Source organism: Oncorhynchus mykiss, chromosome 17 (genome assembly GCF_013265735.2).
Source record: "Oncorhynchus mykiss isolate Arlee chromosome 17, USDA_OmykA_1.1, whole genome shotgun sequence".
NCBI lineage: Eukaryota > Metazoa > Chordata > Actinopteri > Salmoniformes > Salmonidae > Oncorhynchus > Oncorhynchus mykiss.
Window position 1 is genome coordinate 76,245,312 of NC_048581.1, and position 18,911 is coordinate 76,264,222.

At 40.9% G+C, this 18,911-nt stretch overlaps 1 protein-coding gene across 8 annotated transcripts in view; it reads right to left on the reverse strand.

Annotated features, from left to right (window-relative positions):
* Positions 1 to 18,911, reverse strand: part of LOC110494596 (forkhead box protein P1-B) — a 233,073-nt gene that overhangs the window by 60,936 nt on the left and 153,226 nt on the right. For all 8 annotated transcript variants that reach the window (XM_036950691.1, XM_021569807.2, XM_021569804.2 and 5 more), the window contains one exon: positions 15,931 to 16,056. In XM_036950691.1, coding sequence (XP_036806586.1) covers positions 15,931 to 16,056 — 126 coding nt within the window. The remainder of the gene's footprint in view (positions 1 to 15,930; positions 16,057 to 18,911) is intronic.

An 18,911-nucleotide genomic window follows, 5' to 3' on the forward strand; every position in this document is an offset into this window, starting at 1 on the left:
TTTACCTTAATGTAAAGTGTTACCTTAATGTAAAGTGAATCTAAATACACAAAATGATTAACAAAACATTTGAACATTTCATTTGTTGAAGCACAATTCAGCAAATGAAAACTATATCTCTGAATGGCATCAGCAACTATCAGCAGGTAAACACAAACATCTAAACAACACGTAGCCTATCTTTAAAAACACAGCATCTCCCCACAAATCACAAAATACTTGTAGTGTAACAGCCTTCAGGGAAAGTCTGTACTCTGTCCCTATCTACAGAACACACTAAAACCTGGATCCATTCTCTCCTTAAACAAACTGCATGACAAAATTAACCAATTACAATGATAGAACATCAACAACAGATAGATAAAAGCCCTCATCTTTTCCCTGGACAAATGACATTGTCAAGTTTTATACAAGAAAGCTGGCAAAATTGCAGAATCAATCATATTGACAAACCTGACAAACTCCATTTAGCTGGCAGGGTAAACAGAGATCTGGGCCGTGCAGTGTTGAGTGGAGCGGAGAGGAGCGAGAGAGAGAGAATGAAAGGCAAAGAGGCAGGCAGAGAGGCAGGCGGACACTACTGTTCTGTGGCGTCTCCAGGCTTCCTCGGGATACAGACAGATTGCACGTGCAAGGTTGCTCCCTGGCTGACAAGATACAAAACTATCCAATCAACCACGCCCTTCTCCACCAATCACAACCAGCCCCCTAAACATAATCAATTCAAATGGCCTACACAATAGGGAGCCTCAGGCTGAGCTGCAGGTGAACCCATGCCTTTGTGTGGGACCCCTTTGAAAAAAAATACATAGTTGACGGCTGTTAACCCTTTGACCTATTGAAACAATGGATGCCTAAAGAAAAGAAGCCCTTTAATTAAACAACAGATAAGTAAACACAGCTATCCAGCTGAAAGAAAGAATCTAGCCTGCTATCAGACACTTTATTGTTCTGGTAAATGGAATTGTTTACAGCGTCAGGACAAAGAGTCAAACTAATTTTATATTCTGAGAACAACAAACAGCCAACAAACAATTTAGATGCTTTGTTGATTTATACCATAAATACCATAAAAAAGCATTTCAGTCTAAAATAAATACTTTTTAATATAATTGTTTTTTTGTGTGTTTTTTTTATATTGTTTCATGAGTAAGAAACAACTTTTCCATTAACTACATAATTTCTTTATTTTTCCAGATATCACTTGTTTATTTTTCCAGATACCACATCTATATTTTTCCAGATACCACATCTATCTTTTTCCAGGGTATCTTTAATATTTTTGCCCTTTGTAAAAATAAGCAATAAACTCATTGATCTACCAAAATACATGATTTTTCCTCTGATTACTAATATCACTTGTTCTAATACTTCCCTACACAACATATACTACTCCTGCCTCTGGTGCTGTCACTACTACTCAGTCACGATAATACGAATATAATATAATACGTCTTAATAGAATCACATGGTTCAACAGCAGGTATATAAAAGAGAACAAGGGGAAACAGGACCCTGCCCTCTACTGGACATGCATGAACTGCACAGGAGAGAGAGAGAGAGAGAGAGAGAAAGGAGATAAATAAATATACCAAAAAAACTATTATACATACATTTTTGCTCTTTTTTGAAATAATAGCTTTTAAACCATGATAAATCTGTAGTATCTGAAAATATACTATTTACAACTATTCATTTCAGTTTGAGAAGAATCAAAAGGATGAAATACATTCAGACACAAATACTAAGACATTAAAACAAACCTTTAGTCAGGATTAACACATAACTCAGTTAATTAACATGTTAACATGCACAACAAATTCAAACATGGCCATAACATTTTTTTCATATCAATGTCCATAAAAGCTTGGCTAAGGATGAAGGAATGCTCATGGAATACGAACATTCCAGAACACAAATCAACACAGTCCATACATACAGTAACAAGCCACTGCCCTCATCTGCTAATAACTAACAACAAGCTTTGTTAAGCTGGGTGACCTATATAAATAATTGACTGGGTGACCTCAAGTGTCAAAAGTGACAATTCCAATACATATCTTAGTGAATAATTAACCAGAAGAAGAAAAGGCTCTTTACTTTCTATCTGACACACTCAGAGGGCTCAGACAAAGACACAGACACAGACACACACACACACACACACACACACACACACACACTGATCTCGGCTCTGGCCACACTCTTCTCCCCAGCACTCTCCCTGGGGTGGCATGTCGGCATATTCTCAATAAAACACCTTCTCTAAGCAGTAATAGGCCACTGTTCTCATTTCAATGCTCCCAAAGGCCTCATGATAAATTTAGCAGACATACAGTTCAAGCCTCCCCTCTCTCACACTCTACTCTCCTCCTCCTCTGCCTGAGCCTGCACTGTGCACAGTAATTACACATAGGTGTGTATCGATGTGATACATATATATTTCTTCACCAAACATATTTTGTCAACACAGAGAATCATCAATATCCTTGAGCCTTCAGTTTTATCTTTCACCCATCCTCTTCATGATGATCCAGAAATAATTATTGTGCTTACGACACAGTGAGATGACATAATAAAAGACTCAATTTCCTGCCTGTGTTACAGTGAAAGTATGAGTTAACGTCTGGTAGTCTGACTAGTGTTTGTTCTGGGGTTAAAGACAATGGCAGCTCCCATATACAAACACAGAGGGTGAACAACATAAAGGGGTGTAGACTAAATTCATTCTAAACCATATCAACATGGGTACACTAAATAACTAGATATGTCCAACTCATGTTACAATTAAAATTAAAATAATAACTGTATTTTATTTTTTTAAGATAAATGGTCAAACCGTATACCAAAACCCAGGCATCTTCAGACCAGTGATGTATTCACTAGGAACCAAACAGAAGCAAACGGAATGAAATGGGGAATAACCTACCTGAATTTGCATAAAAGTGTTTGCAACTGTTTGCTATTGTGTGCACTATTGATTACACCCCAGGTGAGCGACTTCTCGAACAACATCAGCTCTGTGTACAGTCTCTGCTGTATCTGAAAAGACAAACTTACTGGAAATTCAGAATCTTTTTTTCTGAGTTTTGGGTTGAACTAATGTGTACAGACCTCTTTAACTCCTCTCTCTATCCCCTGACATCTGCACTTTAGCCTCATCTGAAATGGGCAGGGTTATTGGCCAAGGTGAACTCATATTAAGTCATGCCTGTTGCAATGTGTTACAAGGATGTATTATGTTATTGGTTTCAGACATTAAAGAACACATTGTGTAGTCTGTATTTGCTAAATATTTCCTTGAGGTGATATGCCAGCCAGCGCAGAACGAGGTTTGTGTTTCTTTGTGTTCTGTCTGCTGTGGTTTTCACTTAGTCAAAACAAGAACATCTACAGCGATGTGCAACATAAATTCAGGGGGGTGGGGGAATTTTGTGCCGTATTCTATCATGATTGATTCATATAGAGTTCTTCTTTTGAATCAGACACTATATTAAGAAGTACAGTGCCTCATCATGACATTTTGTTCAGGAAAAATAATCCTGTAGTTGAATGATGCCAAATGAAATGAGCAGTGGAACTGTCATCTCTATCCTACAGGATTTCTAAAAGACACGTCTGGGAGCTATGATTACATCTAAAAATAGTTAGTTTGAGTACATTTTGGGCGCACGAGTGCATCCATGCCAACTATTTGGTATCCAGGAACTAGTCATAGTTACATGAATTACCAGGGTGTGGACTATAAACATGTACTCTTCAGTGCCCAACACAAATATAGACGTACATATGTCTACGGACTGTGTCATTCAATTCAGTATGGTTTTAGGAACGTAGACCCTCTCTAAACAGGGTGAGTAGATAGCACTAACTGAAACTATCAGTGTACACAATACTCCTAATCTTAATCCTAAAAAGCATGCTGGTCAGTTAAGCGTCAGTTATGCTGGTCAATTAAACAGGCTGGTCAGTTGTCCCCCTGGTAGTTAAAGTCCCTCCAAGTCAATGTAAAACTTCAGGACCTCGTGTCCCTAGAGAAGCACACAATACAAATAGATGAATGAGTTGTTGAGGCATGTAGTTGTGAAGCTCTGATGCTTGACATATTGCACTCTGATGTTTTTCTGACTTGTGTCGTGAACATGTTAGTTACTGACGTACTGCTTGTTGTATTGATGTGATTTTCACCTGGTTTATATTTAATGTGTCTGTTTATCTGATACTGATGTGTTGATGCAGTTGCCTTGGTCCAGGTCTCTCTTGAAAAATATACTTTTATCTCAACAAGACTAACCTGGTAAAAAAAGGTTAATTAAATGTAGAGATGCATGAGTGGATGTTTTTGATATGGCTCTTGGTGTTTATTAATGCTCTGTCCTTACAGTCCATGCATCCACCCATTACCACCCAAAAGGGGAGGTGAATCATTTCAAACAACACATGGCTGAAATCAAGATACTGTGGCGGAGAATGATTTGAAGATACAAGATTGGGGGGAGGGGGAGACAGGGAGACAGGGAGGGGGATAGAGCTTGAAGGGAAACATCAGTCCTCAGAATAAAAAAAGGTCCAGCAAATGGCAGTGGCTTAAAGCCCTGTGTCTGGAGTCCGGAGTCAGACCGACAGTCATCGCATGGCTGAGGCTCACTAACAGGCTGAAACAGACTGCCTGGAAATACAAGGGATGACTTCATACTGACAGAATGATCCAAACCTGTTTCTAATATATACAGTACACATAATACATTTTTACGATATGACAAGAAAAACAAGCGGTGAAAAAGACATCCTGATCCCTGGTTACACACAGATGCAGGGATCAGCGCTGTGCTGATCATTCCTGGCATATTAAATCACCTCAAAGACAGAGACACACGGAATCATGCACATACACACACGCACAGATGTATGTGATTTGATTTTGAACCTAAAAACTGTGCTGATGAACCTGAAGAATATTGATGTCTCTTAGGTCGTGTTTACACTTGACACTTACATGCGACTTCTGCTATCAGAATATGAAGATCGCATTGAAAAGACCGGTCTAGACGCACAAAAGTCGCTTTGTGTTCAGATTTGGAAGTGGTCATGGATGCATTGTGTGTGTATTTCACCTCAGTCTGGACGCAATCAGGCTACCGAAAGCGCATACAGTGGGCAATGTCATCAGCACTCCCACAAGTATCCAGAAAACGTGTTTTGGGACCGAGAGGCACCTTTCATTATAATGTTGGAGGAAATATGTTCCGAGTGTGTAAATGCTAGCCAACTAGCTAATAAATAGAAAATATTATGGCTAGAGTTACACTATCCCGTTTGCAATCCCTTTAGCATTGCTTGCTAGCTTGCTGGCTAGCTACAGAGGTTAGCTGGCTAGTTAGCTACAGTAGTTAGCTACTGCCATCAGTTGTTATTTTATTATCATATTTAGCCTATTCCACCGTTTGTAGAATGCATACTGACATTTGAATATAGCGCGTGAAAAGGGAATCTGGACACACTGTGGACACTGTAGACACATTTGAATGTACAGTATGTGTAAATGCATGACTAGTTTGGTATTCCACGATCAGAATACTAACGCTGCCTGAACTGTGAAGTCTAGACATGGCCTTATAGCACAGTATCTGTCAGAACATTCCCATTTCAATCCTCATTCAACACTAGGAGTAGGCTTAGTTTCTGCTTACTGACCACTGAAAGGATTATCCATCCACTCTGGTCTTGATTGTCTGAACCTGAACGTGTCTGTTTAAAACAAACAACTTGGTTCATTTAGGGTGAGGTTCACAGCTTGGGTGCTCATCACAGAGAGGCTGTGTCTGCCTCAATTGTCCCGTTGTCTCAGCTGCCCTTCCTCCTTTTGGCAGGGAGCCAGAGTGGGCCGAGCCCGGGCTCATTGTCACCTCACCTAGCCACGGTAGTGGGCCACGGATAGCGCTCCGAACCACGGGGCGGCTGGGCTGCAGGAGGGAGCTCCTCGGAATGCTGCCTCTGATTGCTTTAGAGCGCTGGTGGAGGTCCAGCCGGCAGTCTAATGATTTACAGATTGGAACACTGTGGTGTACATGTGTCAGGACAATGCCATAGGTCTACCACAAACAACAGTAGCAGAGCAAGCTGGCGGCTTCTCCTCCCCTGTCAGAGAGAGGTGTGGCCCCTGCATTCTGTCACACAACACTCCCCCAAAGACCACAAATGAAGGATATGAGTGGCGGAGGGGAGGGGGGCAAAACTTAAAAGGCTTTCATCATGTCAAACTGAAAATACATTATCTATTGACCTGGAGATGCCCTCTGTAAAACAGAGAGGGCGAGAGAGAGAGATTCACCTGGCAAAAATGTACGGTAGATGATGGGTTCGTGTTATTCCCCGTCTTATTTCTGAAGAGAATAACAAGCACTGCTCCATTGATATCATGAATATGTTCAATGCAAAATATATCAGATGATGCTGACAAGATGACCTATCAAATGAATCATGATCATTTCATTTAAATATTAAAAGAAAGCCAACGCATCATTTCAGTGAACAGAGGAAGTCAGGAAACCATATAAAAGCAGTTTCTCTTTTCTTGTTTTCCGTTGCTCACCAGCTTCAAGGACTCAGCTTCAGTAGAACTAAGAAAGAAGTGATCTTTACAAGTTGCTTTCAGAGAACACACAAAAGATTCAACAAGGGATTTTTTTTCAGTAGTCTGCCGCCCTATGTGACGCATTTGCCTGTGCTACAAACAATCTGTCTACAACCAAAAATATAATAATTATAAAAGGGGATAGGTTATTTGTCAAGGCCATTAACATGATCTGTTTTTAGTCCAACTACACAAACATTCTCAGGATTGTATTTTCTGACCTACTAATAGTGGCAAATAAAAGTCAACTTTCTTAATGGAGAGTTCATATAGAAAAGAGAGGCTGGCTTGCAGCCTGCAGCACCTCACAGTACCTAATGGTACTAGCGACATGAAAAATGAAGGCCCATCAAGGCCACCATCCAGACCTGGAACAGAACAAGTCTAATCTAGGCATTACACTGATGGCACTGGAACCATGTTGACATAACATCTTCAGCCCAGTTGCATGTCACATATTCTAATGTAGGCGCTGGGTGCCTACCCAGGAACCCTTGCAGTGTGGCATAGTTAACTGAGCAGGCTCCAAAGCAATGCCACAAACAAGCCTCTTTTTTCCCTTCTTCCTCCGCGGTGCGAGTGGACTATCAGCGAGGGTCCGACAGTGTTGTGCCTAATGACCTATTTCTCCACTCCTGATCCTGCGGCTGGCATAATTAGTTACCTGGGGCTGCAATCCAATTTGAAGTGATGACAAGAAAGTGATCCATGAAAAAGTAATAAGTTAAATCCAATTTCAGCCAGCCTCTAATTAAATGCACATGGAACTAATGAGTCAAACCCTACCATTTCACTGATAATGCTAATTAGCGGGGTGGGAGTTGCTCGCTCTCGTCCCGCGCCACTGTAGGTGTGAAGCGCGAGGTAAAGTGGCATAGACTTTTAATTACACGTCATTCTGTCAGTAATTTACTGGCTTTTTGACCAGTTAAGTATGTTAAGCTGCTCTCCAGCCTGCTAACAGCTGTTTGTATGATTTAATATGATTCAAGGCACTGGGAAACAGTATGCAAGCAGCACATTCAGTATCTAGTCTACACATTACATTGGGGGGGTTTGGAGGTAAAAACACCCCCTCTTCTTGGAGATATAAAACACAACAGCCATTTCATGCTGATCAAGGATTCTCCTGCTTGGTTTTTCTCTCCCCCTTCTATGCAGGTCATTTTTTTCAGATGCTTCAGATATTCTGTGCTTCATTATTTTTGACTTGTATAAAATGAATTGGAGTGAGTCACAGAGCTTGTGCATCTCTCTCTCTCTGTCTGTCTAATGGGGATACTGATGAGATGAATAGGACTTCACCACAGATAGATCTTCACAGCTCTACACACATCAGGTGGCAGCTCACTGCATATCTCATACAGTTGAAGTCGGAAGTTTACATACACTTAGGTTGGAGTCATTAAAACTCTCTAATTCACTGTATCACAATTCCAGTGGGTCAGAAGTTCACATACACTAAGTTGACTGTGCCTTTAAACAGCTTGGAAAAATCCCCAAAATGATGTCATGGCTTTAGAAGCTTCTGATAGGCTAATTGACATCATTTGAGTCAATTGGAGATGTACCTGTGGATGTATTTCAAGGCCTACCTTCAAACTCAGTGCCTCTTTGCTTGACATCATGGGAAAATCAAAAGAAATCAGCCAAGACCCCAGAAAAAAATGTGTAGACCTCCACAAGTCTGGTTCATCCTTGGGAGCAATTTCCAAACGCCTGAAGGTACCACGCTCATCTGTACAAACAATAGTACGCAAGTATAAACACCATGGGACCACGTAAATGTCATACCGCTCAGGAAGGAGACGCGTTCTCTCTCCTAGAGATGAACGTACTTTGGTGAGAAAAGTGCAAATCAATCCCAGAACAACAGCAAAGGACCTTGTGAAGTTGCTGGTGGAAACAGGTTCAAAAGTATCTGTATTCACAGTAAAACAAGTCCTATATCAACATAACCTGAAAGGCCGCTCAGCAAGGAAGAAGCCACTGCTCCAAAATTGCCATCAAAAAAGTCAGACAACGGTTTGCAAATGCACATGGAGACAAAGATCGTACTTTTTGGAGAAATGTCCTCTGTTTTGATGAAACAAAAATAGAACTGTTTGGTCATAATGACAATCGTTATGTTTGAAGGAAAAAGGGGGAGGTTTGTATGCCGAAGAACACCATCCCAACCGTGAAGCCCCGGGGGTGGCAGCATCATGTTGTGGGGGTGCTTTGCAGGAGGGAGGGTCTGGTGCACTTCGCAAAATAGATGGCATCATGAGGAAGGAAAATATGTGGATATATTGAAGCAACATCTCAAGACATCAGTCAGGAAGTTAAAGCTTGGTCGCAAATGGGTCTTCCAAATGGACAATGACCCCAAGCATACTTCCAAAGTTGTGGCAAAATGGCTTAAGGACAACATAGTCAAGGTATTGGTATCAAAGCGCTGTCCTCAATCCTATAGAAAATCTTTGGCCAGAACTGAAAAAGTGTGTGCAAGCAAGGAGGCCTACAAACCTGACTCAGTTACACCAGCTCTGTCAGGAGGAACGGGCCAAAATTCACCCAACCTATTGTGGGAAGCTTGTGGAAGGCTACCCGAAACGTTTGACTCATATTAAACATTTTAAAGGCAATGCTACCAAATACTGTCACGGCTGGCTGAAGGACTGGACTAAAGTGCAGCATGGTAAGCATACATTTTCTCTTTATTCAAAAAAATGACACCGACAAAACAAAGAACAAAAACCAAACCGTGAAGCTTGGGCTATGTGCCCTGAACAAAGTCAAAGTTAACTTCCCACAAAACAGGTGGGAGAAAAGGGTACCTAAGTATGGTTCTCAATCAGAGACAACGATAGACAGCTGCCTGATTGAGAACCACACCCGGCCAAACACATAGAAATAGAAAATCATAGAACATAGACTGCCCACCAAAATCACACCCTGACCAAACCAAAATGGAGACATAAAACGCTCTCTACGGTCAGGGTGTGACAAATACTAATTGAGTGTATGTAAACTTCTGACTCACTGGAAATGTGATGAAAGAAATAAAAGCTGAAATAAATCATTCTCTCTACCATTACTCTGACATTTCACATTCTTAAAATAAAGTGGTGATCATAACTGACCTAAGACAGGTGATTTTTACTCTGATTAAATGTCAGGAATTGTGAAAAACTGAGTTTAAATGTATTTGGCTAAGATGTACAGTGCCTTGCGAAAGTATTCGGCCCCCTTGAACTTTGCGACCTTTTGCCACATTTCAGGCTTCAAACATAAAGATATAAAACTGTATTTTTTTGTGAAGAAACAACAACAAGTGGGACACAATCATGATGTGGAACGACATTTATTGGATATTTCAAACTTTTTTAACAAATCAAAAACTGAAAAATTGGGCGTGCAAAATTATTCAGCCCCTTTACTTTCAGTGCAGCAAACTCTCTCCAGAAGTTCAGTGAGGATCTCTGAATGATCCAATGTTGACCTAAATGACTAATGATGATAAATACAATCCACCTGTGTGTAATCAAGTCTCCGTATAAATGCATCTGCACTGTGATAGTCTCAGAGGTCCGTTAAAAGCGCAGAGAGCATCATGAAGAACAAGGAACACACCAGGCAGGTCCGAGATACTGTTGTGAAGAAGTTTAAAGCCGGATTTGGATACAAAAAGATTTCCCAAGCTTTAAACATCCCAAGGAGCACTGTGCAAGCGATAATATTGAAATGGAAGGAGTATCAGACCACTGCAAATCTACCAAGACCTGGCCGTCCCTCTAAACTTTCAGCTCATACAAGGAGAAGACTGATCAGAGATGCAGCCAAGAGGCCCATGATCACTCTGGATGAACTGCAGAGATCTACAGCAGAGGTGGGAGACTCTGTCCATAGGACAAGAATCAGTCGTATATTGCACAAATCTAGCCTTTATGGAAGAGTGGCAAGAAGAAAGCCATTTCTTAAAGATATCCATAAAAAGTGTCGTTTAAAGTTTGCCACAAGACACCTGGGAGACACACCAAACATGTGGAAGAAGGTGCACTGGTCAGATGAAACCAAAATTGAACTTTTTGGCAACAATGCAAAACGTTATGTTTGGCGTAAAAGCAACACAGCTGAACACACCATCCCCACTGTCAAACATGGTGGTGGCAGCATCATGGTTTGGGCCTGCTTTTCTTCAGCAGGGACAGGGAAGATGGTTAAAATTGATGGGAAGATGGATGGAGCCAAATACAGGACCATTCTGGAAGAAAACCTGATGGAGTCTGCAAAAGACCTGAGACTGGGACGGAGATTTGTCTTCCAACAAGACAATGATCCAAAACATAAAGCAAAATCTACAATGGAATGGTTCAAAATAAACATATCCAGGTGTTAGAATGGCCAAGTCAAAGTCCAGACCTGAATCCAATCGAGAATCTGTGGAAAGAACTGAAAACTGCTGTTCACAAATGCTCTCCATCCAACCTCACTGAGCTCGAGCTGTTTTGCAAGGAGGAATGGGAAAAAATGTCAGTCTCTCGATGTGCAAAACTGATAGAGACATACCCCAAGCGACTTACAGCTGTAATCGCAGCAAAAGGTGGCGCTACAAAGTATTAACTTAAGGGGGCTGAATAATTTTGCACGCCCAATTTTTCAGTTTTTGATTTGTTAAAAAAGTTTGAAATATCCAATAAATGTCGTTCCACTTCATGATTGTGTCCCATTTGTTGTTGATTCTTCACAAAAAAATACAGTTTTATATCTTTATGTTTGAAGCCTGAAATGTGGCAAAAGGTCGCAAAGTTCAAGGGGGCCGAATACTTTCGCAAGGCACTGTATGTAAACTTCAGACTTCAACTGTAATTGTTGAATCATTGGACCAACAGGCTTCGATACAGCTTCTACCCCAAAGCCATTAGACTGCTTAATAGCCGTAAGACTGCTAAATAGTTCATTAAATGGTTACCCGGACTATCTTCATTGACCCTATCTTGCACTGACTCTATGCACACTCACAAGACTAAATCAGTGCATTCGGAAAGTATTCAGACCCCTAGACTTTTTGCACATTTTGTTAGGTTACAGACATATTCTAAAATTGATTAACCCCCCAAAAATCCTCATCAATCTACACACAATTCCCTATAATGACAAAGCAAGACCAGGTTGTTAGAAATTTTAGCAAATGTATTAAAATAAAAAAACTTAAATATTACATTTACATAAGTACTCAGACCCTTTACTCAGTACTTTGTTGAAGCAACCGTGGATGTGATTACAGCCTTGAGTCTTCTTGGGTATGACGCTACAAGCTTGGCACACCTATATTTGGGGAGTTTCTCCCAATTTTCTCTGCAGATCCTATCAAGCTCTGTCAGGTTGGATGGGGAGCGTTGCTGCACAGCTATTTTCAGGTCTCTACAGATATGTTCAATAGGTTAAAGTCCTGGCTCTGGCTGGGAAACTCAAGGACATTAATAGACTTGTCCTGAAGCCACACCTGCGTTGTCGTGGCTGTGTTCTTTGGTTCTTTGTCCTGTTGGAAGGTGAACCTTTGCACCAGTCTGAGGTCGTGAGAGCTCTGGAGCAGGTTTTCATCAGGGATTTCTCCGTTCATCTTTCCCTCGATCCTGACTAGTCTCCTAGTCCCTGCTGCTGAAAAACATCCCCACAGATGATGCTGCCACCACCATGCTTCACTGTAGTCATGGTGTCAGGTTTCCTCCAGATGTGGCGCTTGACATTTAGGCCAAAGAGTTCCATCTTGGTTTCATCAGATCAGAGAATCTTGTTTCTCATGTTCTGAGAGTCTTCAGGTGCCTTTTGGCAAACTCCAAGAGGGCTGTCATGTGCCTTTTACTAAGGAGTGGCTTCCATCTGGCCACTCTACCATTAAGGCCTGATTGGTAGTGCTGCAGAGATGGTTGTCCTTATGAAAGTTTCTCCCACCTCCACAGAAGAACTCTGGAGCTCTTTCAAGGGTGACCATCGGGTTCTTGGTCACCTCCCTGACCAAGGATCTTCTCCCCTGATTGCTCAGATTAGCCGGGGCGGCCAGCTCTAGGAAGAGTCTTGGTGGTTCCCAACTTTGTCTATTCAATAACGATGGAGGCCACTGTGTTCTTGGGAACCTTCAATGATCCAGAAATATTTTGGTAGCCTTCCCCAGATCTGTGCCTCGACACAATCCTGTCTCGGAGCTCTACAGACAATTCCTTTGACCTCAGTGCTTGTTTTTTCTCTGACATGCAATATCAACTGTGGGACCTTACATAGACAGGTGTGTGCTTTTCCAAATCATTTCCAATCAATTGAATTTACCACAGGGTTACTCCAATCAAGTTGTAGAAACATCTCAAGGATGATCAATGGAAACAGGATGCACCTGAGCTCAATTTCAAGTCTCATTGCAAAGGGTTTGCATACTTACATAAATAAGATATTTCTATTTTAGATTTTTATACATTTTCAAACATTTCTAAAAACTTGTTTTCACTTTGTCATTATGGGGTACTGTGTGTAGATTGATGAGGGGAACAAAATAATTGAATCCATTTTAGAATAAGGCTGTAACGTAACAAAATGTGTAAAAAGTCAAGGGGTCTGAATACTTTCCGAATGCACTGTATCCTCCAAACACCAGGCATTATCCAAACACCAGGCATTATCGGGCATTATCACTTACATAAACACTTGTCTGTACTTGTGGCTTTCATTATGATAGTTTCAACCTAGCAAAATGTAACATAACCTACAACACATTACAAAGCAGGCAATTTAGCATTTTATTTAGATACTATGGCCAACTAGCCTGTGCTCTTCACAAGATTTGGGCAGAGGAGGAAAAAAGGCCCAGCTCTCTTTTCAATAGCTTAGTGACAGGTTGGGCAAGATCTTAGAATTTGTATTTTTTCTTTGTCTGTGAGAGAATGTGTAGTACTTCACTATGTCCCAAAAACTGGCTGTACGCTGGAATCTTCCATGTAGCCTCCTGTGTTTGTTGACCTCTGCTATACATTTTCCAGCCTGACTCGGGAAACTCTTTAGTTGGATCCCTTCAACTTATTTGAATCCTGACAAATGCACACACAACTAAAAGGTCAACACAACTGAAATATCAACACAACTGAAAGGTCAACACAACTGAAAGGTCAACACAACTACAACACAACTAAAAGGTAAACACAACTAAAAGGTCAATACAACTGAAAGGTCAACACAACTACAACACAACTGAAAGGTCAACACAACTACAACACAACTAAAAGGTAAACACAACTAAAAGGTCAAAACAACTGAAAGGTCAACACAACTACAACACAACTGAAAGGTCAACACAACTACAACACAACTAAAAGGTCAACACAACTACAACACAACTAAAAGGTCAATACAACTGAAAGGTCAACACAACTACAACACAACTGAAAGGTCAACACAACTACAACACAACTAAAAGGTCAACACAACTACAACACAACTAAAAGGTCAACACAACTACAACACAACTAAAAGGTCAATACAACTGAAAGGTCAACACACCTACAACACAACTGAAAGTTCAACACAACTGAAAGGTCAATACAACTGAAAGGTCAATACAACTGAAAGGTCAACAGGACTGAAAGATCAACAGGACTAAAAGTTCAACAGAACTGAAAGGTGAGCACAACTAAAAGGTCAACACAACTAAAAGGTCAACACAAATGAAAGATCAACACAACTAAAAGGTAATCCTCTAGAGCTATTATTGAGACAAAAAATTGCCTCTTTAATTACAGATGTAGGATCTTAATTTGAGTCAGTTTGCTACAGCGGGAAAAGAATGCTGCGGCAACAGGAAATGTGATTGATCATGTGGATTATAATTAATGGAGATTTTTGTAGGGGTTGATACATTTTTCACTAGGACATATCAAGTATGAACTTTCTCAAAAACACAATACTGTTAATATAACCGTGTGTTAGTGTGGGTTTTCAGTGAATTTACGTAAATCATGAAGCTCATCTGCATTTCCTGCAGCGCAGGAAAATTCTTAGCGATAAAAGAGAGATTAAATTAAGATCCTACATGTGTACCTGTCATTAGACCTAGCTGCTAAGGGAAAGGGTCTATTAAATATATATATATATATACACACACGCATATAGAACAGTCCTCCGTATTAATGACCAAATATGCCCTGAAGTCATTTGCAATTTCGCACTGAAACAAACGTTCAAACAAAGATACACATGTGAGGCGGATCAAACGGGTGATCTGAAAATAAGTGGTGATCTGAAAATAAGTGGTGATCTGCTGTAAGTGGTGATCTGCTGTAAGTGGTGAAAACAGTTTCTCCTTGATATTACTGCCCCCATTGAGGGTAGTGATGAAAGAGAAAGAGGGAGAGGGAGAGAGGGAGAGGAGGAAAGAGAGAGAGAAAATGAGTGAGAGAGTGAGAGAGATACCAAAAGGCACCTAAAGCTCCTAAAGGTTCATATCTTCTGCTGGAGAGTTGGAAACATCACCTACTCTTCCCCTCTCTTCTCCTTTATCCTCCTTTAAACAGGCCACTCATGTTTCTATCACATATTAACCACTGCTACAACAGGCCTCGATCAGCAACACACATCATGTGTGCATTATTTCCTTGGCTTTGTTAAAAAATGGAATACATCAAAATATTTCCAAGAGGCTGATTTCTGAGAGTCTAGACTTTATTTTTAAATTTTAAATGTTTCCTTTATTTAACTAGGCAAGTCAGTTAAGAGCAAATTCTTATTTTCAATGACGGTCTAGGAACAGTGGGTTAACTGCCTGTTCAGGGGCAGAACGACAGATTTGTACCTTGTCAGCTCGGGGGTTGGCACTTGCAACCTTCCGGTTACTAGTCCAACGCTCTAACCACTAGGCTACCCTGCCACCCCAGGCATTCAGAACTGTGTTTATTCTACATAGTAATATAATTAATGTGTCACAGTCTGAGATGTATGTTGTTGATCACACTCACATTGCAATCCACACCCACGAACACACACACGCAAACGTGGTTGGCCTACAACCGTCACTCACTCTGCCTCTCTTAATTTCCTGTTGATGAAGGTTGCTTAGTACATTCACCCATGACAGAAAACAGCACACAGTGTACTATAGAAAAGATCAAGAAAGTTCAGCTCTCCATTGCTCAACTTAATAAGACTTTTACAACAGACCAACCGCTTTTGTTTGTCTTGAGGTCTCCAAATTGGAAGCAACAATATGACGGTTGACTGGTGTAAACATACACTGTTTGCATGTTCTTAACAAGCATATGACAGTGTGGTACCTGTAGGCTTGGCTGATTCTCATTGTCTTTGGGGGATTTTAGATCGGTGCCTTGCTGAAGCTGCAGTTGTTGTTGTTGTTGATGTTGTTGTTGCTGTAGAAGGATCTGCCGAGCCACTTGAAGAGCCTGAAAGAGAGATGAAAATGATGGTGGGTTAAAAAAAGGGAACAACATTGAAACTAAAAGCAGATATTTGATTGTCTTGGGGCTCAACCCTTCCCTTGAGACCACTCTTCTTTTAACACAACAGATGTAACCCAAACAACGACGTGTTCTTGGACTGCTGATAGATAACAAAACAAACAGGATTTTACACAAATCAATAGCTACAGCCAATGCAAATATTTTCTGTTGATTTAGATTTGATTAGGATCGCCATTAGTCGATGCCAATGGTGACAGCTAGTTTTACTGGGGTCCAACTCGTAGCGAAAAGACAATACAGACAAAAGTCTTAACAATTTACATACATTTAAAAACATGAACATGTAGCGTGTGTGTGTATACTGTAGGTTGCAATTACAGTAAACAGAAAAAGTCAGAGGCACAGAACGGTGCTTTTTGATCCTCCTCTCCCCCTGTCCACTCCCCTCCAGAAAGTAAATAAAAGGTTTATTGCTGCTCCAAATATCTGTTAAAGGACACGGTCTTCTCAGTGGAAAACAAAATACAGTGCAGTCACATGTTTATTGTTCCAGCTACTCCCTTTTCCCTCACGATAAATAATCAAACATGCCATCCAGAACAAACAAAGCCGTGGAGCCGGGAAAAACAGTGGTCATGAAAACCACACTGATACCAAGAAAAGCAAGCGTGTATTCCCACAGTGAGCCGCCAGCCTCCTCACACCTACACCAGTAAAACATCTGAGTAAATAACTAGGCTCATACTTTCCATACTCCACAGACGATTACTCCCACAATTAAACTAACAGTCCGAGCCCATCCCACACAGCAGAGTAATAGTCCACAAGTCAATTATTTGATGAGTCAGGTTGATTGCCAGACGCAAATTAAAAGTGGTATGTTGAAGACGGAAATCGGAAAAGGTGGAGGGGGGTGGGTGGGGTGGAGAGAGGAGGTGCTCAGAGTACGTAAGAGGGAAATGTAAAGAAACGTGTGAAAGAGTAAGAGGAATGTATGGAAGATGGTATGAAAGTGAAATAGGAAAAGGAAGAGGGTATGGTATGGTGAAAGGCTTATAGAGAAACAGAGAGAGTGATAGGAGAAGATGATCTATAGGCCTGTAAATGCTCTATAAAAGAAAGGATGAGAGGGGAGTCCAGCTCAGAGGCAGGGGCAAACAGCTGTGCGCTGCTCTGCACCGTGTGTGTGTGTTGACCCTCTCAAACACAGGCCTGTGGGATGACATCATGAGGCAAGAATATAACCACAGGCTACAAAGAGGCCACTCTCCTGGCGTTTTACCCTTCCACCATTAAAACATGCTCTCTCTCTCTTTTTCTCTCTCTCCCTGCCTATAGCTTGTGAGGGGAAAACCCCAGCCCACACATTCATAAAGATAGTGTACCCTTTTCTTGCGACAGTGTGAGATTCACTCCAACACAAACAGAGAAATCCAACGCAATGCTAAGGCACAAACAATAACCGACTATTTATAGCCCTAATTATAAGAGCATGATATTTAACCCATTCAGTTACAGTATGACAAACTTCCTATCTTCCCGCCTACAGTGGCAGACCTACCTAGCACTTAAAGCATGCAATACAAGATCAATGTAATTCAATAACCTCAAGTAGGTTATTGTAGGTAAGAATAAGTTGACGGTTAAAAGTTATATACACATTGCACTACAGCACTTATGCAAAATGTGCAGCGTAAAGTCAAGTTTAAATAGACAATAGACCACAAATGACAGAGCTGTGTAATGGAATAAAGGACAGAAGGTTCTTCTTCGAAGACACAATAATCTTACCTGGTGAGGCAGCATGGCACAACAGAGCACCAAATAGTTAAGCCAAGCCTACGGATTACTACAGGGGAACATTATGAATAAACAAAAGTAGTAGTTAGTTTTCTCTGTAACTTATGACACATGCATGCTTTGGTGTACCCTGTCTGGTTTACTAAGAGGGGTTGTTGGAACTAAGATACTTGAGTCAACAGGATATGATGGGAGTTTTTTAGATACTAATGGGTGAAGACATATATTTCTGGGAATCATTAACAGAAAAAAACCTGGCACAACACCTACAGTACTGCATCATCAATCAGCATAAATACAGTAACTGTGACGTTGCGATGGAACACTGTGTATTGTAAGATCATCCACGTTGATCTCAAGTTGATCATCAAATAGAAACTAACCTCATTAAGACTTTCATATTTGATAAAGTGGAAAAGCAGTCAGAAAATAATCACTTACAGTATTAGTCATACTGTTTGGGCTCTGTTTTCCCCAATGACTTTATAAAATAGTTTTAAAAGCGAAAGACACAGGATGAGTCAAAAGACCGTCATTATCGAAAAATAACGATATAAAAAGGTCTAGCTGGGGAACCTATGTAGAGTGTTTCCGAGTTGAGGCCGGCTAGAGGCTGAGGAATGATTTGTTGTTTAACAAGGCGACTGTAGCTGGCTGCCTTAGAGAGGCCTGATGCTGTGCTAAAATAACGCATTGTGAGCTGTCACTGTGATGTTTACACAGCACCCACTCTTCTCTTCACACAAGGCCTCTTCTCTCTCTCTCTCCCCTCTTTCCCTGGAATTCATCTCCTTTTGATCTCACATTCAAAGGTACTGGGGCTTGATAGACGTACAAGCCTAAAAGCAGCTCCAGACGCGCTAAACTGCCAGCGGATGACAGACCGGAGCATCTAAAGAGCAGAGAAATGAGGAGAACAGCATGTTGTCTGGGCACTACAATAGCACAAATCAAGAGACATATTAGGTGGAACTGATCAGATACAGTTCAAAGACAGATAATACAAACAGATAACTAGGATGCAAAGGGAACAGGAG